The 25,552-nt window shown below is 38.4% G+C and overlaps 1 protein-coding gene across 14 annotated transcripts in view; it reads right to left on the minus strand.

Moving 5' to 3' along the window:
- tenm3 (teneurin transmembrane protein 3) overlaps positions 1–25,552 on the minus strand; it is a 549,164-nt gene that overhangs the window by 52,071 nt on the left and 471,541 nt on the right. For all 14 annotated transcript variants that reach the window (XM_008419232.2, XM_017305071.1, XM_008419253.2 and 11 more), the window contains 9 exons: positions 25,263–25,409; positions 20,931–21,061; positions 20,740–20,828; positions 16,163–16,282; positions 13,139–13,271; positions 12,749–12,877; positions 10,147–10,278; positions 9,647–9,782; positions 7,050–7,193 (listed from right to left, as the gene is read on the minus strand). In XM_008419232.2, the coding sequence (XP_008417454.1) occupies positions 7,050–7,193; positions 9,647–9,782; positions 10,147–10,278; positions 12,749–12,877; positions 13,139–13,271; positions 16,163–16,282; positions 20,740–20,828; positions 20,931–21,061; positions 25,263–25,409 (1,161 nt within the window). The remainder of the gene's footprint in view (positions 1–7,049; positions 7,194–9,646; positions 9,783–10,146; positions 10,279–12,748; positions 12,878–13,138; positions 13,272–16,162; positions 16,283–20,739; positions 20,829–20,930; positions 21,062–25,262; positions 25,410–25,552) is intronic.

Here is a 25,552-nt window from a genome sequence, read left to right on the forward strand (position 1 = left end):
GTCAAAAAGTCTCACATCTAATACTTGACGTCTAGTCACATCTCATATATTTTGACTGAGGTTTAAAAGAACCCCATAAATGATTTAAGTCATGTGTTTTGAAACTGTAAACTGTGGATTCAACGGCACTAGACTGGTTGAGTTATCATCACAAATGGCCTTTACCATGTAGAGAGGAGGATTAAATCTGTTTGCAATTAATCAAGATTTGAATAAGAATGAGTCTAAGACACCCTAATCTTAATGATCTTACATCAGATTTTAAGAAACACAAAGAAATAATATATATTTGTGGTTGTAATGTAGCAAAATGCGAACATTTAAAGAGTTACTCTAGTGAAGTTAGAAAGATGGCTTTTGACCTGTGTCTTTAAGTGGAAGCCCTGTGCCTTGGGTTCAGAGACAGGTGCAGGGCATTTCGGTTATTTGTGGTAACAAGGCTGCATATAGTGAGACGTCTCTTCTCTCTGTTCTCCAAAATGTTTTGACGGGTGCAGACAGAAAGCCTCTGTAATGCAACACGGGGAAAAGAAGTAAGTTCAGAAATAGACGAACCATATGGATCGAGGGTTCAGGATATATCTGTGAACCTTTGTCAAGACAAATCAAATCTAAGAATGCTTTAAAAATATATACTTTGTTTTTGTAAAATCATCAATTCCAAACCAATATTTTTAATTTCTTTCCATGTTGAGCCAATGATAAATGTGTTAAACTCCGTTTCAAATATATATCACTCATCACATCTATGCAGATGACATCCAGTTGTATCTGTTTTTTAAACTGGACTAGCTTGGTTTGGTTGTTCACCCTCATCCAGTGTTTATCTTGGATTAGTGACAAACTCTTCAGTAATGTTCTGGTTTCAAATACAAATAAAACAGAGACTTTAATCAGAGTTACATCACCTGCTTTCTGAAATCAATCAGGCAGTTTGATTAATCGGTAAACGAATTCAATGTTCTGGGAGTTACATTTGATTCCTCATTAGGCTTTGACTCACATTTAATTCCCATTCCTGTTTCTTTCATTTAGAAAACATTACCTATACACAAGACATGGTCTTCCAGGAAGATCTTGAGAATAGTATTAATCCATTTATTTCATTGTGTTTGGACCACTGTGATGCTCCACTTAGCAATCAGGACAAATAATCAGTTTTACGTGTGTAAGCTATTCAGAATCCATGTGGATTTACTAACCAAATCTACTAAACATATAAACCCTTGGTCTGACACTCTTTACTCCGTTGCCTGGTGGATTTCAAAATGTAGAAGTTCTAGTTTCTGAGTCTCCTAACTATTTGTGTCAGCGTCTAACCAAACACTCAGCTGCTTGTGGCTTTTGGTGCCAAGCCCAGCGTCTCCTCGCTGTGCCATGTACTCTGCTATAAACGAAGGGGGACAGGGTCTTTCAGTCTGTGGCTCCTAAACTGAGGAACGGTTTGAACCAGCAGCTTCGCTTTGCTGAGTCTGTGGAGGATTTTCAAAAGCAATTTAAAATTGGTTTGTTCTACCAGGCTTTTGACTCAAGATTTAATGGCTGATTCTTTGTTTACTATGTATAACTTAACTGTGATTTATGTTGTACTTATTTACTTATGGCATGACATGAATCTCATGTAGAGCTTTATTAGTAGGGGAACTATTTATTGCTTCTGTTTTGGTAACTGTATTGGTGTGACTGCCTGGTGCACAATCACAATCCCATAAACACAAATAGTGCTCTTGAAAATATAACCATTTGTAATGCGTTTCTTTGGGACACCAGTCACATAAATAGGTGTTGTTTGTACTACTAAACAGTGTACAGTAACTGCATTTAATCATATTTTTAATTGATTGATATTTACTGAATCTGTCAATGAAGAAACAGTGGAGAAAATGGTAAAAGTAATAATCCAGACAGTACGCACAGTTTTGGGGTTTTAAAACAAAAAATAAAAATGTAAGAAATTTAAGACAATAAATGATCACCCCTACTTATTAGGGATGAACACTTTTCAATAAAACCAGTCATTCCCATTCATACACATTTACACCTTGACGATGGGAAGTTACTGGGTTGTAGACACAGCTGCCCTGAGGCGACCTGTACTTACTCACTTATTTACTTTCTTACTTTCAAACAAAGAAACTTTGCCCAAACTTTGTTTTTCAAAAAAAAAAAGGAAGACTTAACTTTTAAAATTTTTCTTCTACTTTTTGCCCAAATACAATCTTAGCACAACCTGTTTAAAAGTCAGAAAGTATCAAACTAATAAAACCTTTTTTCCTACCTTCCTCTATAAGTAGTTTTTGTTTATGACCCTTTTCGGTTGGGGCTCAGTGTCACAGATAAAACGTTAAAAACAGCACAGAGGAGTCAAAGTTCAGCCATGCAGCAACTGAAACTATATATCTATATGTTTTTAGAGTTCACCTTCAGTCTCAAATTGAACTCCAGGTTATTGCTGTAGGATACACACAGAGAAGTGTCACAGTGGAGCTGACCTGACAGCACAACCTTCTGTGATGAGTTTTTGTTTCAGCCGTGACATTCAAAATGTGGCATAAGCTAAATAAAGTATGAATCCGTCCTGCCTTTCAGGTCGGCGGAGGTGGCATAATGGTGTGGGAGTTTTATTGCTGACCTTTCTCTCTGTTTATGACTACAGTGTACAAATGTGCTTTAGTGCGTGATGCTATTGTGAAAATAAGAACCATAATCTCTGAGGAATGTTTCTGAAACCTTGTGTTGTCTATGCCAAGAAAGATTAAGATAGGGGTGGACAATAAATCAGTAACAACATATATCGTGATGGACATGTGATCGATATCAATAGGTAATACATCTGATTAAACTTTCAATAATTTAATCTAACCACAAAGAATTGTGGGGGATGCAGGCAGAGGAAAGGCTTTAGCCGCTCAGCCTCTCATAGCCAGCCAAGCTCGGTTGGTGGCACCAACTAACTCACTCACCCTTTGGTTACCCAGCAACAACTCACCCTTTGGTTACCTAGCAACAACCCCTTGAGTTACTTTGCAGCAGCAGTTTAAGGTTTCACCACTGTGTCTCACAATGGCTTAGAAAAATAAACAACATGGAGTGAAAACTGGATAAAACAGAAAAGGTAACGTCGCTAGTTCTGCAGTATTCCAGACATTTAAAACAAAAAATAATAATTATATCGGAACTAGCAAGATGTATCTATTAAAGGGGCCATTGATTGTGAAATCTGATTTGCTGGATGAAAGTATAACTGGTCTGTTGTCAACATTTATATTTTTGTAATCTTTATTCGTTGGTTTATTTCTTAAAAATTTGTTTTGCTTTCCTTTGTTTAGTTTATTAATGAACACTTGCACTTATAAAATCAGGACATAGTTTGCTATGAGGTTTTTAGTAAGAACATTTCCAGTTTATTATATGCAAAGCAGATTCAGTCTAAAAGTCGCTCCATACTTAAGACGCAAACAAGCACAGCCCAAAGGCATTATTGACACGTCATTTATTTCATGTGACTGAACAGGACCCGGTGCTCTAAATAACTGTAACTGTCTGGAAAGCTGCTGCCAGTTAGTGTTGGGATTCATTATTAGATTGACCAGTGTTCCCCTGCAGGCTCACTGAGGAGCTTATTGGAGGCTGAAAATGATTATAGATCCTGACATTTGGGGAAGCAGTGTGCTGATCACTGCATGGTTCAAACCACTCACTTTCATTACGGTTATTATGACTGCTGTTACCACTTCTGCTTGGATTAATAATATGTAACAGATAAATTAATGCAGAAACAAAGTTGTGATTTAAAAGGGGAAAAACAATCCAAATGAAACGCAGGCAGGGCGTCCACCTCAAACTGGATCACGGTGAGGCTCACAGGATGTTTTAGTCTCAAAGACAGAGCCACATTATGCACTCCGGTGCCGTCCCCCATGGCACCAAATCACACCATCACAGAGGGTGGAAAGAAAATCACAAATTACACCTGTACTCTAAACACACTGTCTGACACACACACCTTGAATTGGGTGACAATGTGTTGAAAGCCCATGAGGATTTGCAGAAAGAGAGAGAGAGAGAAAGAGGGGAGAGCAAAAAATTGATGGATTGTGTGTCACATAAAGGACAGCAAGAGATAGGAGGAAAAGGAAACGGCTGGATTGGTAATAAAGGTTAAGTAGCTTAATATTGTTCCAGGCTGTTTTCATTTGCACTTATGCTTAGAAAAGCTGCTAATGCATGCATTAAAAATTCACATGCGATCACATGAAATCCAATTATTTTGCAGGAATTCAATCAGGGAATGCAGCACTGCTAAAGACCACACCAACAACACACACTGATATGTGGAAGTTGATCTATTTTCAGTATTAGTTCATAAATGCAGGCAGAAAAAGCACCGAAGGTGTGAGAAGATGTTTAAAAGGAAAGTATATTTATATTTCTACACAGGCATGTCGTTTATTCAAGCTGCTACTACAAGAAAAAGCCAGCCTCTGTAAAACGATTGGCAGGCAGAAAGTTTACGTTGCTCTGCTTACTTAAACTTTTTGAGCTTTTGACCTCCTTCTGCTAAATATGCTGGATTTGAAATTTTTAAATCTCAGCAGGTCTGGGAATGGGGCAAGCTGTTTTAACATAAAATTGACTCCACCACATTTACACTCCCGATTTCTAAAATTGGTTTATGACTACACATCCTAGGTTGTTAAGGCATCTTTAATTACATTCTGCCTAGCCGAAATGATGTCAGATTTTCTGTTAAGTTGCATCAAGGCTTTAATTCAAGATGTCTACAATGAATTACTGACTAAAAACATACATTTCAGAAATAATTTATCACCAATCATAAAGTAAAGTTGAAATATTCCACTTTGTGTTCTGACCAGCCTTAAATACGATTAAAGACTTCTTTAATAACGTTATATTAAAGATACATTACATGTATTTTCAGATAGGAGAAGTATGTTAAACTGCAGAAATCTTGAAAACAAATAATTACAACTAACTTGGGGATTCCTGCAATGCTAATTTTGGCTAGTCAGGCATCTCCAAATGAATTAGAAATATTTTGAAGATAGACATTTTTTCTATTTAAAATATGTTTAACTTTTTGAGTCGTCAGAATGACAGAAGTGACATCTTGATGTCTAGTCCAAACATCCCAGATTTTTATATCTCACATTTTCAATGGAAATATTAAAAACATGTAAATTAAAATTAAAAAAGGTTTTTGAAAATGCAAAATGTTTTGGGAATAGCTTGATGGAAGCAGTTTTAGCTCTTCAAAACCATTTTTAAGTGTGTGTGAAGGGAATAACACAAAACATACTAATTCAGATGACTTCTTATAAATAAGTTTGATATCTTGACTTGTAATTACAGATGTATGACCCTTTGTGTGACAAAATTCAGAGTTGTCATTTGAGATATCTTGAAAGAAACCTTGATCCCTCAAAATGTGACTGAAAAGATCTTAAGCTCCTTTTCTTACTAGTTTACTTATTACTATTTTCCACAGTGTGACGTCGAGTCTCCTTCTCACTGAAAATTAATCTAATTACAAAGATTTTAATGTTAGCTGGTCAGTAGAAATCAGAAATGGCTCAAACCTGCATTAACATCACAGAGTTTAAAAAAACTGCATATTGCGTTGAGAGTTTTCTGGGAATTTAGCCATAAAACTTGGATCAGTGCATTTCCAAGTGATGAATTTAGTCACCCAGACAGTAACATCTTCAGATGCGCCACCAGCTAACCAACGTAACCTTTACCTTCAGCTACAAATGGCCTCTCAGCATCTGTTGGTGAGCTGTAATCAAGTGTCTTTAAGCAACGACAGGACAGAAGGCAACTTTAATTCAAATGTTTACATCAGTAAATTGTAAATTTAGAGGCAGCAGATGTTAAACACTCATGGTAAAAAGAGAGTATGCCGTTTTTAAATAATAATGTGTGTGGATTTTATATCTCAGGTTGTTGAGGTGCATTTAGTTTTTCACGAATGCTTTTTATTGTTGACTTCTGTTTGGTATACTGGTATTATTTCTTTACTAAATACAATGTTTTTTCGAGTAAACTTGTCCATTCTTTAAATGATGCACCTAATGTTTAAGCAATGATTGACTAGTATGAAAGAAATAAACAAAACCCTGAGCCTAAATCCAGAAAAATGAAAGTTGAGGCGTTCTCTGAATCTTTTCTTTTTCTAATTACGCTTTGAACAGAGAACTTGGTTATCTTTTATTTGGAGTTTTATTAATCCAGCTCTAAATCTCTTCCATCCATGCGTGTGCAGTCTTGTGTTTATTTTTTGTTTTATTTTTTTATAAGAACTGCAATAAATATGCTGGTTTCTCCCATAAAAAAGCATCAGAGCAACTTTTTAAAACTGTCGATATAAATAGAAACACAGCTGAAGACATAGTAAAGGAGGCAGCGCGATAACACATTATGAGACAAAGCCAAGAGTTTTCGGAGACGAGACTAGGCAGGAATCGCAGAGTGACAGATGTAAGACTGAGCAGAAGATCTGTGTGTGCGTGTGTGTGTGTGTGAATGGGAGCGAGTCTCAGAAGAGAAAAAGGAGGGAGATAAAAGGCTCCTAAAATACCTTTGGTCAACTGGAACAAATCAAGGAAACCCCAAAAGGAACACACACACACATACACGCACGCACACAGATGCACACACACATGCGCAATGTTTGCGATGCTCCATCAACCAAAGTCTGCATGAAAACAATCACTCTAGCAACTGCCTGAATGAACATACTTTTACCCTGCTATTAGCTATGACCTCTCACTCCTTAACATACAATTAACCAGGTAATGGAGTGGAGAAACAAAAAGACACTCCAGGGGAAAATATTTTCAGGACTTGCTTACTCTAATCTTATGCATACTGCTGTATGTGCTGCACTTAACAACTTCAGCAGGCAATGATCCAGATAAATCAGAAAAGAAATGTTTGCTGTTGATCTTGGTGTGGAGGCCTAACTTGATAAAATATGCACAGAAGCGTCCACTCAGGGACATTTGGAGTTTGGTCATGACTCGTACCGTTTTGCACGTCCAGAATGTGATGTTTGTCGAGCATCCATCCTCCCATGTTGGAAGCATCCATCTCATAGCCCTGCAAAATGGCCGTCCGCTTCTCCCACAGGATGAGGTCCAGACATGACTCGTACTCAAACCCCACCGACACTGTTGGACACACGAAGAAGGCCAGGTGTGTGATGACGCGTAATCCAAATCCAAACAATTAGGAAAAAAATCAGCAAAAAAATTAACGACAAAGTTACAGCTCTTCAGCCTACTGACACTTTAGCTCCAGCGTCCTTTTTTACTCTAATATATGCAAGCTGACAAGCTCATACTGTGAACCCCGACACACACACACACACACACACACACACACACACACACACACACACACACACACACACACACACACACACACACACACACCTAATTAGAAAATAAAGTGAAGGTATTCTCCAGCTTTCTGGGATTCATAAATGAAACTCATTTGCATGTTTTTGGCATTGTTATTATCATGAAAGCATGAAACGTTATGCATAATGTGACCCATGGTAACATGTCAGGCAGATGAACATGTTAAACTGAATGTAAATAACAATTGCAAAAATAACATGGTGAAAATTACGACAAAATGTAAAACCATGTAAATTGCTCAATAATTTTATTTGTATCTAATAGAAATTTTATTTTAAAATCATTTATCTTTAACTGGGTTCATGTCTAACATTTTGCTTTCTCATTTTCCTTCTGTAGAATAAAAATATGATTATAAATTACTAACCTCTGAACAGATGGATGGATAAATGGATGAATTCATATTTGATATTTTCTATTGCATGATACAAATTCAAGCTATAAAACTGACTGCTGGTTCATTAATTTGTATCCTGATGTATTTCTTTCCCTTGAAAAACAAAATAAGCATTTAGGTAATGATAAACAACACTTATATTTGGTGATATTTGGTAATTCTATTGTACTTTTTGCTTGCTTAGGGTACATTTTTGCAAACTCAATAAAAATTTCAAGTCAAAGCAATCAGAAAATCTTGAAGGGTTTGTCTTTATCTCATTCATTTATCATTATATTACTATTACTGTATCGTCAACTGTTCTGAATATTATTTATATGTTTATTACAGTGCATAATGTGTTTCTTTTTGTGTTTCTTGTGTACAACAACAAGCCCTTTTTTGATGCCGTTTTATCTTTTCAGTACTTCTGTTTTTCATCAAATTTACAGTTCAGATAACTGCATTTGAAGCAGCAGCTGCTGCTGCTGCTAACAGAGCCTGATAATATCCTTTCCCATTGTAAGAAGTAGTGCCTACACCCACAGCAACATACAGTTTGAGGTCATTCACAGAAGCAGAAGTCTCTTTCAAGATGAGTCTGACATGTGCAGAATCAATTACCAGTAATAAGTGCACAACACGTTTTGTCTGATGCGTTTCCGTCCTGCTTTGATGTCTCAGTGAAAGCTAAGGTTTTAGTCAAAGGCAGCAGAGGTTTTTTTTGATCCTGATGGCACCTTCACTCTCCCATGAATCCTGTGTTTATTAACTACTATGAAAGAATGCAGCGGATTTTGACGTTTATACAATAGGTGATATGCACGTCACTGGCATTTCCTACTGTGAGAGATTTTGTTTTAAGATTAGCCTTTTAAGACAAAATAAAATAAATCTGAAAGGCTAAAATGAGTTGAGGAGGAATGCTCTGACGCTGATATGTTATGTATGTGGACGATTATGACCGCTTCCAGTCTGATTTTCAGGTCACCACTGGCAGGTCTGGAAACGGCTCTTAAGCTAATTTACAAAAGGTTAGGCCATAAACAGATCGCACGTTTAGAGTCGTTGAAGATTAACATGGCATATAATTAGAAAAACTCGATGAATGTGTTTGGAAAATATTTTGTATCTGAATTAAGTTAGCCAGGATTGGAGTTTTTCTGTAATGCAGGAGAAAGTTAGTGGAACTTTGCTGCAGTTTTGCTCCTTATTCATGCACTCACAATATTTAACAGAGGTAAGACTAGTGAATAAAGTAGAATGTGTAAATAAATTATTTTGATTGCATAATGAACTGTGCACAGACTTTTACAATGTGGGATTGGAAAAATGTCAATATTAAGCATCAAAGAGTTTACAGTTTTGCTACATATTGTACCCTCAAAATGGCAAGAACAACCATTATGTTGGTTTAAACGCCTAAAAATCATCTGGACTAAAGCAGCACTGGTCAGAACTGTGTGCTTGACTTCCAACCTTTGGTTCTGGTTAACCAGCTGGTGGTAAAAAAAAAAAAGACAACTCTGATATTGATTTAAGAACTTTAACACGATTAGATAAAAAAAAATGCATTTAAATAATTTTTTGTAGCCTCACTGCTGCATGAAGTCATTATTTATTGATATTAAGAACAGAGGAGATATGAGAGCTGTCACAGTAAAACTGTATTTGGCATCTCAACTTAGCAAGTAGTCATTGCAGAAGTTTGTTTTAGATAAGAAACAGTTTTTCAAAGATAGTGTAACCAAGAGTTAAGTAGTAGAAAAATAATTTGCAAAGTATCTGAAGAACGCAGTAGTTAGACATTGTATTTGTTGCTCACCGACTGCTTCTGACAGTCCGAAGACTCGCTGGCCGTAGGCGTCTGTCTTATCCCAGATAAAAGTGTAGGATAGATTTGGTTGGGCTGGGAACCATTTCTGGAAGAGACGACCCACTACCGCCACCATCAGGTGAACCTGCATCAAGAGAAGAATGACACAAAGGTCACTGAAGTTAACCTCACATTTACTCTGCGTGACAAAGCTGACCTCGATGTTGTTGGTACAGATTCTGCAGATTCTAATTATACTGCTCAAAAAAATAAAGGGAACACTTAAACAACACAATATAACTCCAAGTAAATCAAACTTCTGTGAAATCAAACTGTCCACTTAGGAAGCAACACTGATTGACCCGACGAGGGTCCCCGTTGTCAATCAGTGTTGCTTCCTAAGTGGACAGTTTGATTTCACAGAAGTTTGATTTGGAGTTATATTGTGTTGTTTAAGTGTTCCCTTTATTTTTTTGAGCAGTGTATTTTAGATAACTGAAAGAACTCACCTTCATCAGGTTGAAAGGAATTGATGATTGTGTCATGGAAACTTTGAGGACTGGTTTATATCCAGCAGCTCTGGAGCTGAGGTAGACCAGGTTCAGATCACTGCCTGGTATTGACGTTTCTTCTTGGAGAACCTGCCAGAAAAACAACACAAAAACAATCAAAGCTCACAATTATTTCATTTCACTACTCAAACTTTTTCTCATTTCGATGTGAAGCTGCAGCCACTCTACTCCGGGTTCCCCCTCAGGAGATGAAGTTCCTTCCTGGAGCTCTGAGATGAGAAACGTCGAGTCGTGACCGTAGCTGAGAGTCGGAACATCTGCCTGGGCATCTCCTGTCCCATCTTACCATAAGTTGTGAACAAGACAAAAAGATGCTTGAACTCCTTCGCTTGAGGCAAAGAATGACTCATCAGCTGTGAACCATTAATATGTAACTGACACACAGCATTAACAATGACAGACCTGAACATGTTGGCAGGACTTTTTTTTTTTTTAAATGACAACTGAATAATAAATAACGATGTAAGCCTGTTACAAGAGAGAATATTCAACAGTGTTTGTTCCACAACATTTAACTCACTCCCAAAGTCAATTTCGTCACTAATTAACCTAACATGCATGCTAATTGGGCTGCACAACGTCACACTTGTTAGCACTGTTGCATCGCAGTAAGAAGCTCCTGGATTTCCACATGGAGTTTGAATGTTCTCCATATATGTGTGGGTTCTCTCCAGAAATGGGCCCTGTGGCATCATCATACGGTCAAATCTCTAAACTGAATGGATAGAAAGATGGAAGGATGGATGAATGGATGGGTGTAATTTGGAGTGTCTGAGGAAAGCAGCGGTACCCCAACCCACACATGCATAGGGAAAAATGTGCCAAGACTCAAAGTTTGTGTGTGGAAATGATTGCGGTGCAATCATGTTGTTTTACTAATTACTAAAATATCCACAGTTTTAATTGGAGAACAGTGAGAGAGACCAGAGAAAGAAAACGTTTGTTAAAGAGGAAGACTATTAAGAAAAAGATTATTCAAAAAAAGGATCCTCGGGGACTCATTCCTCTTTCTTGGACCATTCTGGCGTTACACTGTTTTTCAGCACGATTGGCTTTTCATTATTTGAACATTAAGTGTTCATTACATATCCATTATGTCCCCTTTAAGATCGCCCTTCTATCTGATGAAGCCAACTCGCCAAAATTTATCAGGCCACTACTGGTTGGCTCGCCTTTCAGCTACCCTCCCCGACACACACACATACGTACTTACTTGAGTCACACACTTTCTCTTTTTTTGCAGTATTACAAGAGAATTAAAGACACAAGGCAAATAAAAAGTAACCATGGAGCACTGGTTAGGGCTGTAAAACTCTAAACTACTGTCGTCTGTTTCACTTCCACAGGAGACTGGTTAATGCAATGTGACGACCAAAAGCCCAAATCTAAAACACACACACACAATCGCTCTTCACTGTTTTCAGTAGACCCAATTCATCCTGAAGCCACACAAGTGAAAACTTCTCTTTTCTTCTTTTCTAACACACACAGATGCTCACACTCTCATTTGTGGTCAGGAGTTGTTCAAAGTGAAAGGACTATATTTAGCTGTGTATGCATGTTTGTCCATAATACTCTTCTTTAGGAGGATGTTAGCAGAATTGAGAATAATTTAGTGCATGGTCATTGCCGCAGAACGCATGCAACAGCTATTTCAAAAGCCATAAACATTAAAATGACAATCAATATGTAGAACAAAGCTGCACTCTGCAATAAAAACAGATTATTGCATGGCAGAATGAGTGAGGACATTTATTTTCATTCCAATAACATTAAATACAACAGATTTTTAGCTCATAACAGCTTCACAAATGGAGGGTATTATGTATTTTCCAGGCACTAGAGCCATTTTATAGTGCAACTGTGTGCTATATTTAGTAACTGTGAAGAACATAGTTGTAGTAATGAATAACTATGATACCTCCAGTTGTTATGAAAATGTTGAAAGAATGGATTTTGCATAATTCCCCCTTTAAGTCACCAATACAGCTTGAATGATGTTTTGCCAGTGCAGTGCAGATTCAATTTCTGTTTAAACTGAAAAATGTATCACAATATAAGTGTTTTATATCAGTCGATAACAATATCCGTCAATATTGATAAATATTGATTCGGGTTTTTTTACTGCAGCATTGAGGTAAAAAAAAATTTAATTTCTGCACAAATTTTCATTAAGAGTGCAGAATTTGGTCAAGCAAAATTAACATTTATAACATACATAATTAATAGCTGCAGTACAATCTGTATCACCTGACTCTAGTCTAAAACACACATTACAACAAACCCATGTTGTAAAGTGCATTATTTATCTACAATAGGAGTATTAGTATGAACACCGTCCTGCACAAATTCATCACCATGAGCAACTCATTGTCAGCACAAATCTTTGACTTTGGCAAATCCTCATCACATCCAATCTTTCGCAATCAAATTTTCTCGTATTTCTCACCGTTATTCACATCCAGTTCTTAACCCAGTTGTTCCAGGTGAAAACTGGACGGAATATCTGGCCAGCAACCTTCAAATAGATTTACCGTACCTGGGTTTCAGGTATAATGGGGCCATCGTCATGTGATCCTCTGAAAAATGTAGAGAGGGGTGAGGCAACGATCACTGGACTGGGTCTGATGAAGCCACTCAGGTCACAGCTTGGAATGTCATTTTCCTCCTGGAATAAACAAACATGGATTGATTAACTGTGTTCTGCTTGTAAACATGAATTCATTTCATAAATCAGTGCCAGTAAATGAATTATGCACACGTATCTTCCTTTAATAGCATCGTAAGTCGGTATGTTTCCAGTCACAGGAAAGAACTAAAAACTCAAAAAAGCTCATAAACCTTTGACTAAGTGGCCGATGTGGTAAATTACCACATTATGTTTTTAAGGAAACGTATCATCTATCTAGAAATATGTGTCTAAATGTACCTTCTTCATCACCAGAGTGTCCATCACATAGAAGACGTTCCACGGCACCCACACGGTTCTGTACTGAGTGATAAATGGAGCACGCTCAAAACTGAGGGTCAGTGATGCCCCTCCATTGGCCAGGAGGTCGAACCTGTGAACACACCAACACCAAACAACCAGATAGATCAGTTTAAAAGAGCTCCGAAAACAGTCCGAAGTTATTTTAAGAATTATTTACATAATTTAACACTGACAGATATGCTGATAATTGGTTGATCTGCTTTTTGGATGGTTATTCATTTAATTAGTTAATTGATTGGTCTATTAAGTCATTAGTTGGTTGGATGGTATGATGGCTGAACTATTGGTTCATTGACAGGTGGGTTGATCTCTCTATTGGTTGGTTGGTAGATTGACTGGTTGTCAAGTGTGTTGGTAGGTTAATTGATGTCTGATTGCTAACTTGGTTCATTTGAAGGTTGTTTGATCTACTGGTTAGTATACGAGTGTGTTGATCTATAGTTAGCTAGATTAAGTGGTTGATCTCTTAAATGGTTGCTCTATAACATAAAACCCTCCCTAGAATCTAGAGTCTTATGTAAAATTGTGCAAAGAAAATTACCAAGTTCTAAAACTGTGTATAAATGCATTGTAGAATTTTCCCATTTAATTGTTTTAACAAGAATCAAGTCAGGGGTTGCACAGTGGAGCAGTTGGTAGAGCTGTTGCCTTGCAGCAAGAAGGTTCTGGGTTCGATTCCCGGCCCCGGTCTTTCTGCATGGAGTTTGCATGTTCTCCCTGTGCATGCGTGGGTTTTCTCCGGGTACTCCGGTTTCCTCCCACAGTCCAAAAACATGACTGTCAGGTTAATTGGCCTCTCCAATTTGTCCAATTTGTAGCAGGTGTGTGTGTGTGTGTGTGTGCATGATTGTTTGTCCTGTCTGTCTCTGTGTTGCCCTGCAACAGACTGGCGAACTGTCCAGGGTGAACCCTCCCTCTCGCCCGGAACGTTAGCTGGAGATGGGCACCAGCAACCCCTCCAACCCCACTGAAGGACAAGGGTGTAAAGAAAATGGATGGATGGAAGAATCAAGTAAACAGAAAGCTGCGTATGAACAACGACGTTCCGACTAGCTGCCAGTGTGAAAGCAAATTCTGGAAGTAGTTTTGCAGCGTTCATCGTCCTGCCAGGGTTTCCCATGTGAAGACAGAGACAAGATCTGAAACTTCTGAGCTGCTTTTAGCTCCAGACATTATAAACAAAACAAATGAACGCAGCCAAAGTGTAGATTCGAGAGTCGGACTGTCAACTGTTTGACACATTTGATGAGAAGCACATATGGCTCGACACACTGTTTTTGTTCTGCTAGGCTTTCAAGAGTCACACTTGATTGTATCCTCTCAGCCAACTGTGCTGAAGTGATCCAAGCAACAGCAGCAACATAGCGAGGGGAATCATTTAGAATGCAATTGGTCAGCCAACACCGTGCATTGTGAGCAGATGTAAATATGCCTCTTGAATCGAGTTGTGGGCAACTCAGTTACAGTGACAGATGGGTTGAAATTTTAAGCAGTGTTTCTAAAATAAATGTTTTCAAAGAGGGTGTTTGTAGAAATTACAATTATGTCTCTGCACAGCTTGGGAAATATCATGGGAGAAAAGCGGCTTCAGAAGTGTTGGCAGGTGTGTGTTTATTAACTAGCACTCAACAGCATTTAAGCAGTCTCATCATAAGTATAAGAAAACAGCTGGTCAGAATAATTCTTGGCTAAATTTGCATAATGGTGTTTACAAAGGGGTGACAAAACGACATTATCTCACACAGTTAGACACATCCAGCTCCGGCGCTGGCTCCTTTCATGTTCCACACTGAACATGTTTCATAGAAGCAGTTTTCCTCTGACAATAAGCAGTAGCTGCTCACTTTTGGCTTAAATCATCAACAAAAAGGACAGTTTTCGAATAAACTAGTAGGATTTTCTGCATAAATGAGCAGTCTAGGTTTTTTAAAAGGAATCTAAAACGTTTTCTGAATATATGTGAAACTAACAATTTATTTTCCTGTTCATTCACTTTGCATTGGTGGCTTGCAGTGTCACATCCAGTTTAATGAGTGGCACCATACAAAGACAGCATTTCCCACAATTTTAAATCTCATCTCGACAAAACAGAAAATCATAGAAGCTCATTATAAACCATCAGTTCCATTTAAAAAATCTTTAATCCTGTGCTTTCAAAGTTGATTTATTGATCCTTTGTTCTCCTGCTGAGACATTTACAAGCTTTTTTACCCAAGTCAGGTCTCATTCAGTCAGTACTCAACAATTATCTGATGCGTGCCATTTAGTGTACACAGACTTGTTGTAAGGCAGAATTAAAATAATTACCTTATAGCCTAATTTAGGGGTCAGAGAGAACAGCTTTAATCATTAATCAAGGCATCAACCCTGATAACTTTACCTTCGCCTTTAATATTGTTTTAAGAGACTCAAACCCTGGAACATGATGCCAGTCTGAGTTTAGTCTGGATTGTTTAGAGAGTTTAAGTCGAGTCTGAAATCATCGTTCTCGTGTCAATCAGTCAGAAGGAATCAAAGTCACTGACTTTATTCCCTATTTCTGCTCACTCGCACTGGAAAGAAATGATGTGTACTTATGCAAAAAAAGTGTATAGTTCCTGCATTCCTAAATGTTACAATGAGAAGAAGGGACACAATTACTGCTCCAAATATGCAGAGTATTTTAGAACAACAGGAGGCTACAAGTCTAGCAAATGCTTAACGCTATTTGAAACAAGCAGAAGCTACAGTGAAAGGCAGAAATCAGGAACTGATCACTGTAATTTTCAAAAACACCAAATTGTAATTAATATGTCACTTTTCACTCTGCAACAGATTAGAAAATTACATTGTACATTATTCAAGTTGCTAGGTAGAACTTTCAAAGAATTTTGGCACTCAAATTAAATATTTTGAAGATGAATTCAAACTGGATAGCTGAATATTACATCTACAATGCTGATCTGAGAGAGAGATACATACATGCCATCCTTGCGCGTTATAGTGTATCCATGGTCAGGGTAGTGGACAAATGTCACGTTGACTCCAATCAGAGGAGTCCCATCAGAAGTCAGCACCTGGCCTCGGATTATCGACACCAAGCTGGAGAGACACACACAGGACAGAGGTTTTTAATAAAAGATACGGTCACTCACAAAAACCGACAAAAACGGTTTGATTTTTATTTGTAAAGCAAACAGAAACATCAAGTGTAGAAAACCAACATGACTTGAAAAATACATTTGTTTCCCAAAATAAAACACAAGATAGACTAAATACACACATACAATTTACACCTTATTCAAATTCAAATTTAAGAGAAGAATATATCAAACCAAGAAAATATGGGATTGAGTTAAAGTATATTTAATACCTGCTCAAAGGTTGTTTTGTTTTTTTGTAAAGTTGCATTTAATCTGACAAACAAGGCTCATCAGAACCCATTATCAATATTTTTTTTGATGTCTGAATATGAGGGACATTCAGCATATAATTGTGTCTGTACTTATAATTCATGATTCAGAGGTTTTGGCCTTGAAATTATTTAATTATTCATAGCAGTGCTGAAATGTTATTATTTTTCCAACAAGACCCAACTAATGCCTCATTTCCCCTGAGCAGTCTGGCACAAGTCTGTGGGTTTGGTAGCTATTTTAAGGTCCCGCTATTCAATCAAAGAAGAACTCGAGATGTTTTACCTCCATCATCTCATCTGAAATACTTACCCTGAACAAAAGCACAAGACAAACACTCCCTCATGCTTTGCAGAATCTCTACTGTATTTCCCGGACTATGGAGCGCACTTTACTATAAGCCGCATCTACGAAGTTTTTATTTATTTATTTATTTTAACTGGAAACGTTTTATATAAGCCGCACCGGGCTATATGCCGCTGGTATCTCCGCCACTCTCGGTTTGTAAATTTGCTGTTAAGGACGCAGCCGAACCATGGATTCGTTCATGCAGAGCTTACAGCGGCTCCATTTCTCCCCGGTACTGCCAGATCTTTAGCCTTCGCCTTAAAATCTGCATCATATGAACTTCTTCATGTTGTTTCAATGAAGAGGGAGTATGAGTTTGAAGAAATTTCTCAGTCGTGACCGATGCTAGCATGTGCTTGTTGTAAACGAACATTTTCTTCTTTGATTTCCAATTTAGACTTCTGATGATTCACTTCCTGCTAAAGCGCCTCCTGGTGGTTGAATAAAAATCCACAGAAAAGCAGCACCGGGTTATAAACCGGATTCAAAGCGGTCCAAAAACTACGGTACATGAAGCCAACAAGAAGTACAAATACAGCTACTTAGCATTCATTCTGAACATTGTCTTAATTTTTACATCAAATCCTACTTGTAGAAACAAACATTAAAAGGTGGATGTGTACAGAACATTCACTTTTAAATGCTGAAAAACAAAAGAAAAATTAGTTATTGTCAAAAGTGACTTTTTAAAGCTTTAAAACTTGATTTGACTCCTACACAAAGTTTAAAGTTGCCGTCACACTTTCATATTTGCTACACATGTTGGCATTTCCTTACATGAGATTAACACTGAAAACAGAAGCAAATTTTGTTGTTTGTGAGGCACCCCAGTTTTGTATATTGCATATGTTGGGATACATTGTGTAAGGTGAATATTATATGATATTACATCATAATAGTTTACCTTGCCTTCACTTTGAATCACCTTACTTAGATTTTTTTCCCATGTGTGTATCAAGTGTAGTTTGTAATTACAATGTTATACTATGTTTTATATTCAACATCAAAATGTTCTTGCAGCTGATGTTTACAGGGTAGAAATCTGCAGTGTCTTTGCACGACCACCAAGCCCTTTGAAGTCACAAATCATTTTATTCTGCTTCATTTCTCTCTGATCCTGTCTGTTCAGTAACATAATCTGTCTTATTGGATTTTGTGTAAATAAGTCTACAAACATGACCTCAAATGAATCAAGCGACTGATACAGTTCAGGTAATTGGATATATTTGTGATTTCATGGAAACAGATTTGAAGAGAACTACTGAGGTTATTTCACGTTGCTTTTCTGGCAGCTGGCCGTGTGACCCAGCTGCATGTTTGTCTGGACGTAAATCTGATCATTCAGAAGGAATTTCAGTGGTAGGTGTGAACTGTCCTACACTTGAAGCGTTCCAGTTGTAATTGAAACAGCCAGATGCCTGGTAATGGTAGGTCTGAACGGGGTTTGAGTGAATCCTCATTCCTCCCTGCATTCGTTCACACCTGTACTTAGAGCTGTCTGCTTGTGATTGGATCAGCCAGCATGAATTTTAGCAACAGGTTTCAACAGCCTCTCTTTTTCTCTTGCCGTCTCACCGATTCCCTCATTTTGGACGTTGCCTCTGCAGTCGATGTCTATGTACGATGTAATCCGATCTATAAACAAATGGTTTTAACATCAACCAGTCCTCAACTACCATCCATGTCTTAACTATGAACTTCTGTGTGTTAAGGACCAGTGTTTCCTATGGAGTAGGATAGCACTTCCTGACAATATTAGGAATTATGTCAGAAACCTTACACACACAAGTTTGAATGTAATGACTTTCCTTCATTTCAGTAACTGCATTTATGCCCAACTATTGCTAATCTATTCCTAACCTTAACCGAAGTCTAATTCACACCATACCTCCAAATCTAACCTCTAACCCCAGACAAGGTTGTTCGTCATATTAGAACCGGGCTTTGGTCCCCATAAGGCCCATTGGTCTCCAGAAGGTTGGCAAATATGCCAGAAATGGTCCTAAATAGAACAGCTAAACAAGAACACGCGTACACACACATACACGCAACCAAACACATGTACAATAAATCCTTTTTATTACAAGGTTGTGAGCCCATTCATTATAGAAATATTGGACAACTTTATTACAGAGTTCATGGCTCTCTCCTTTTATGAAACATTCACACAAGCTGGCTGCATAAGAATGCCATTATGTTTCTTCCTCGTAAGCAGCGCGACTTTGACTCAATGTGTTTTACAGACAGCCACTTTCTCCTTCCCTCCCATCACATGAATGCCATCTTTGTGGCAGATGTGAGCAGAAAAAGTCTGCAGACCTTAGGCTTTGGCGTTGTCATATTTCTTCATTAAACTGACTCTTTCCACCACAAAAGCTGATTGCCATGAGAAATTGACAACAAGGACAATGAGGGAAATAAAAAAAACTGTTTATTTACATTTGATTTAAACAAAAATCAAATAAGCCATCAAGCATTACATTCAAACCTCCTGTGTGGTCCCTGACCTGTTGAGATATGGAGTCATCCAGACTCCTGAAGATTTGCTGTGTTATCTGGCACCAAGATGGCAGCAGCAGATCCTTTAAGTCCTGGAAGGTGGCCCCATAGATCATACTTGTTTGTCCTGCAAATCCCACCAATGCTGGATTTAACTGGTGTGGGGATGTTGATCTGGGAAGGCCAGGTCAACAACAAACTCGGTTTTGTTTTGTGACACAGTGTATTATTGTGCAGAAAGAGCCTGCAGTCATCAGGAAGTACTGTTTCCATGAAAGGTGAGCATGGTCTGTAGCAGTAATGAACGTAAAAAGTAAAGTCTATGTGTAAAGGAGACGAGGTTTCTCAGCAGGACATTTCCCAAAGGATTGCATTGCCTGTAGTGACTTTGCTTCTGCGTATACTGTAGCCCATTCAGCTGCCATATTTTGTTCATGTCATTGACACACCCACACACACACACACACACACACACACGCACACGCAAGTACACGCATGCACACCCACACACACATCCATGTGATGTTAAAGAAAATGGGATTTATCAGACCAGGCCAACTCTTTTAATTGCTCCGTGGTCCAGGGGTCAGCATAACTACCGCACCAAGTCGGTTCCTATGTGGCTCCACACACAGCAAACTGTGAGCAACTTTCTGATCTGTCACTTTTCCACCAGAACCAGCTTTAACCTCTTGACCACTGCAATTGTCCTTCCATCATTTGGTCCTTGTTAAATTCGCTCAAATCCTTAATCCACCAGATTTTTTCTGCTTCAAGCACATCGGTTTTAAGGACAAAATGTTAACTCTGCATATCTTACCCACTACCAGGTACCATGCTAATCAGAGCTATTTGTTTGCTTCAGATGTGACCGATTTCAGCTTAAACCTATTTTTTTCATAGTTTTCTCCTTGATCATTTCTGTTCCTCTTGCGGTCCCTTTCTTTTCTTCCCTCGTTTGAAAAGCCCATCCTGGTTGGCTTTGGAAAGCAATTTGGCTTCAACTACCATGGATAAGATGCAAGAACAAAAACAATGTGTGGGCCCAGACCAACAGACAAATAAAATAATCAGTTCACCAAACATGAAGATCTTTGGATTGTAAGACTTAGAGAGAGTACCTTACTCTCACTAACAGGAGAGGCATGAAAACTGTAACAAGCTGGTTGGGAAGTGAGCGCTGCACAAACATGCTGGGCAAACAGACTTTAAAATGATATTTTTACTAATTTGTATTGCCAAAACTTAACTAACAACAAAAATACACACAAAGCTCACGGATTACAAACAGACAATTACCTTTTATTGAATGGAGACTCTCCAGTGATGACATGAGTAGATTCAGGGCCAACCAGGAAGTGAATGCGTTGATAGAAAGATCTGGCCACCTGAGAAAGACAAGAGTTATAAACAAATAATGTAATTGGCAGTGATTGTCACTGTGGGAAGACAAGTCAAAGTTTTCCAAATGATTGCATGCTGTTCCCTACCTGCTGGGGTGCCATTGAGGAGGGAGACTGGCTGAGCACTTCAGCAGGGTCTGGAGACCCTTTGCAGTATAACTGGTTTTGACAAGAGGGCTGAAGACAGCAGTCTGGGTCCATACAGTCAGCCAATCCATCTGAAACCCACCAGCAAAGCCTTTCATCAACAAAACTGACACGAAATGAGTGGTGCTAATCTTAAAGCTCAACAATACAGGCAGTTCTGGGGGGTTTAAACATCATTAATTAGAATGTATCGTGGTAACAATAGCTATCATGACATGAAACTTATCACAATAAATGATAAATGATGAATGCCCACCCCTGGTATCATGTAATTCCAGAAGATTTATTCGCTGCACATCTAGTTCCACCAAAATATGATGATATATTGTATTTAGACGTGCCTACTGTCCAGGTCATTTCAATGCAGCAGATTCATCGTGATGTTCAGGAAGCAAACTTGAGATGATTTGATTTTTGTGGAATGGTGTATTATCCTGCTGGTTGCAACCATCAACAGACGGACACATAGTTTATAAAAGCATTGACATTGTTAGCAATGATACTTATTGTAGTTGTTTTTAAACAGTGCTCAAGGATCTAGAGTATTCCATTAGATACAAGACAGATTGGATGCAAACTTTGTGCTGTTCCTGCACAATTCTGATCATACCATCTGAATGTTACAGCTTAGACTCACCGGCATGTCTGGGCGCACAAAAGCTCCTCTCTTCACTTTGCATGGAAATTCAACTAGATCAGCAGCTTCTGAAATACTCAAACCTATCTAGTATCAACACTTGTACAGTGTCACTTCAATTTCCTTTATTTCACCTACTGAAAACCCAAACAGCAAGCCCATGTAAAGGCTTATATCCACTGAGCTACAATCGTATCCTTGGCTGGTTTGTTTTAATACGAAACTGAATAAGGACTTGATAAAGTGGCCAGTGAGTGTACATCCTTTTTGGATCGAATTAAAACTGATGGAAGAAAATGAATCAAGACATCTGTTCAGAGCTAAGTGGTAATTTTTGCTCCAATGCAATGCATTGCAGCCAAATGATAGTAGACCAAATAAATGCTCTGTACTGGCCTCTGAGCAATGCCATTCCACGCCCCAATAATAAGCAGCACAAATGGAACGGAGGGACAGGAGATTAGAAGAATATATGAAGGGCAGGGAGTGAAAGAGCAGTAAGAGTGGAGACAGATGGAGGATAGGGTGAGATATGCAGGGTAATAAAAATCTCAGTGGCTATTTGTCTCAGTTTCTTCAAAAATAAAAAAAACAGCTGTACATCTGGTGAACAGGCATCAGGGACTGAGATTACATTGAGGCACACAAACACATAGAAGCTCTGACACTTTTCATTCTCTCTCTCCAGCTCCTCTTTGTTGCCCATATTTTAATTAGTCCACCACACTCATCAAACTCAGAGCTGGATATAACACTTAAGCCCAGAGCCTTATTTCTAAATCAACCTTTTTCTTTGACTCTCTCTGCCATTTTTTTTTTATTTTCAATGCGTTAGCTCTCCCTCAAGAAAAACCTAAAAGCAGATTTTTATTGAAGCTTCTAGTAGAACTGTTGCTGATTCAGATCTCTTTCCTTCTCTATAGCCTGTAATTTAAACACTCTACGAGGCTTTTTGAAGTCTGGTAGCTGACAGCGTTTCAACTCTACTGTCACATCAGCATTCACAACACATGTTCTCTTTTCATGTAGCAGCTGAGAAGTTGCAGCTTTTTGGTGTAACAGTTAACATTCAGTGCATGTAAACAGATCAACTGCATGCATAGTTCTTAGCAGGATGCAAGGTGTTTATTAGAAGAGCACAGTCTATTTTAAGCAAGAAAGTATCGCTCTGAGTTGAAGAGAAGCAGAGGAACAAGAATGCTACGAGTCATGTGTAATATTACGACAGCGCTGCAACTGGCTAACTGTTAGCTACGAGCCACACTACGGTTAGCATCCGCATCAGATATTTTCTTCAACTTTCAGTTAATTGATTATTTCACAGCTTCCTAACGAGACTGAAATATTTATCTTGACTTCAACAATTAATCTAGTTAAACTTGTCAAACATAAACTGCATAATTCTACTGGGAGGACATTTTTAGACCCAGCTCTTAATTTATAAAACCAATTCTTTGACTGCAAAAACGTGCCCCTCAAAATTCATTAGAGTTCATTGTATTCTATGAAAAAGCTAAAAAAAAATGAAAAGAACGTTGTTAGCTTAAGTACTAATGACAAATGTGTCACTTTCATCACTTATTTGATTAGGTGAAGCTATTTTATTCAGTGATTGTACAAATATTTCTATGTTAATACAATGTCAGGTCTGATGTGATGCAGTTAAATTGATAGGTTTTCTTCTGATGGGTGAAATGTAACATTTTGCTTTAAGAAAGTCAAGGTTAATCCATCACCCACACCTGACAGGTCCTTAGAGCTAATTGGTCATGTGGAAGTAGAAAGACGTCATCTAATTCCCTGTTTTGCTGTTGAGACCCTGTTTGGTCAGCAACAAGTTGCCCTTTTGGGTTGGTCACACTAACAACCTGTCTCAGTGTGACCCAGAAAACCCGATCTGACACCTGTAAGACAGATTACCGACTGCGAGGCCAGAAACAACTGTATGCAGCGGTTCCTTGTCCCCCAGGCGGAGGGACAGGGTGGGCTCCAGGACTGGTGGTCACTGACTGATAGCAGGTTCCAGCTGGATCTATGTTGTTCTGTGGCTATAAAAATGTTCTAAAGATTGAACTGAACCTCGTCTCCCTCAGGGTTTCTGGGAGCCTAATGAACTCTGAACGTCCATTCAAGTTTAATTAGTGAAAAAAAAAGGTTCAGAAAGTTCATTTATAATTTTAGAAATGTTCCCTTTAATTCAGAGCAGCAAAGTCAGTGTTTGCTTCTCGCTCTGTTAGTATTTTTTTACCATCTTAAGCTGGCATGTTTCTATTTCCGGTTAATCAATAAGTAAAAGTCATGAGAAATACACAGAGATTTCTTTGTGTTTTTTATCGAACTTATAGTTCAATCATTAGGAAGGAAATAATGTCTTCAGTTAGTCCTGATTAACTTCAAGAGTGAATAATTTACAGTATTGATGTACATTGATATATTTTCATGAAGCATTAATTTATGGTTAAGCGTAGTCAAACCTGAATTTTGCACAGATTATTGTTTCCATACAAACTCTATCGCATTTTGAAAGTTCTGAAACTTTTAGTGTAAGAACAGAATAAAAAATTGGGATTTTGAATTTTGATTGATATTGAGCTGTGTAAGTGTCATGCATGTTTGTGCTGCTTCCAGTCTTTGCCAAGATGCAAAAGAGATTTTTAATCTCAATGGGATTCTCCTGGTGAAATAAAAGAAATCATTTTGTGACCTGGATGTATTGTTACATTCCTATTTAATACAAGATTTCAGGCCCTGTGCAGGTTTGATTTCCTGGGTTAACAAGCTGGATTGTGATTCTTAAACCCAGAGGGAACAAAGAGAAAGTAAGTGTAAATATGTGCACATGTCTGTAATGATCCTTATACTATAAATAAACCCCTTGTGAGCTTGACAGGAGACACAGTTAGACATTTCTTTGTAAAGAACAGCTTGATGTGAGGAAATCTGGCTCAGGTCTCCCAGGAAATACATCTTCCAACTCACATCATCTATATCACAAAGTATTCCACACACTGAACTTGACAGTGTTAGAACTCTGTGGGTGTTAGAACTTTAAATGCTGTTGACAAGAGAGCGGATCGTCATGTATGCCATGCCTGTATCGCTAAAACTTCTCAGTCGTCTGTGGCTCAAACTACTGTTTTTTGAAGCCACAGCCGCCCTTTACCAAATACCAACGTGGAAATGTTTGAGTCGTTCTTGATGAAGGCCTGAGAAGAAGAAAACGCTAAACAATTTTGGTTTGCGACACCATGATAGAAATCCCAAAATGCTCATTCGTGCCAAGATCCTTGCTGAGCAGAGGGGGAAAAAAAGTTATTTAACAACAGTAGCCAGCAAACTTAGAGCTCAAACAGAAACACCCATAACTTTCTAAGTTATTTCTGGTAGTATCACCCAAATAGGTTCATAAATTCAATGGAGCAGAAAAACCATGAATTGATATTTTCTTTCCTACAGCATTCACACTCCTCCATAATGCTGATTCAGACTATGTCAAAGCTGGAGCCGCAGGCCCATTAAGTTCTTTATCACCAATCATTAACATTTTATTTAATCTTTATCCATGCTTTACACACCGGTGATGTATTTAACCATCTGCTTCCGCTAATTACACAGTGCCCAGGCATCAGGTATACCTCCTTCGTTGTCCTTGCCATCGGTGCAAAGGGTTTCCATGGCAACGTGACACCCTGCCCCTCTCCATCCCGGCTGGCAAATGCAGTGCCATCCGCTGGCTTCCAGAGTGCATCGTCCATTGTTGTTGCAGAGACCTGGGCAGCCCTCTGGGCACAGGGGACAGACACGGAGTTCAGAAATGCAGCGTCGGTGGAGAAAACAGGCTCACAAACGGACAGTGGAACAATTCTTGTGGAAACAAGACTCAGTCTACTGATATTTTTCAAGGATGACAGTTTTGCACTGAAGT

This window comes from Poecilia reticulata, linkage group LG1 (genome assembly GCF_000633615.1).
Source record: "Poecilia reticulata strain Guanapo linkage group LG1, Guppy_female_1.0+MT, whole genome shotgun sequence".
NCBI classification, from domain to species: Eukaryota; Metazoa; Chordata; class Actinopteri; order Cyprinodontiformes; family Poeciliidae; genus Poecilia; species Poecilia reticulata.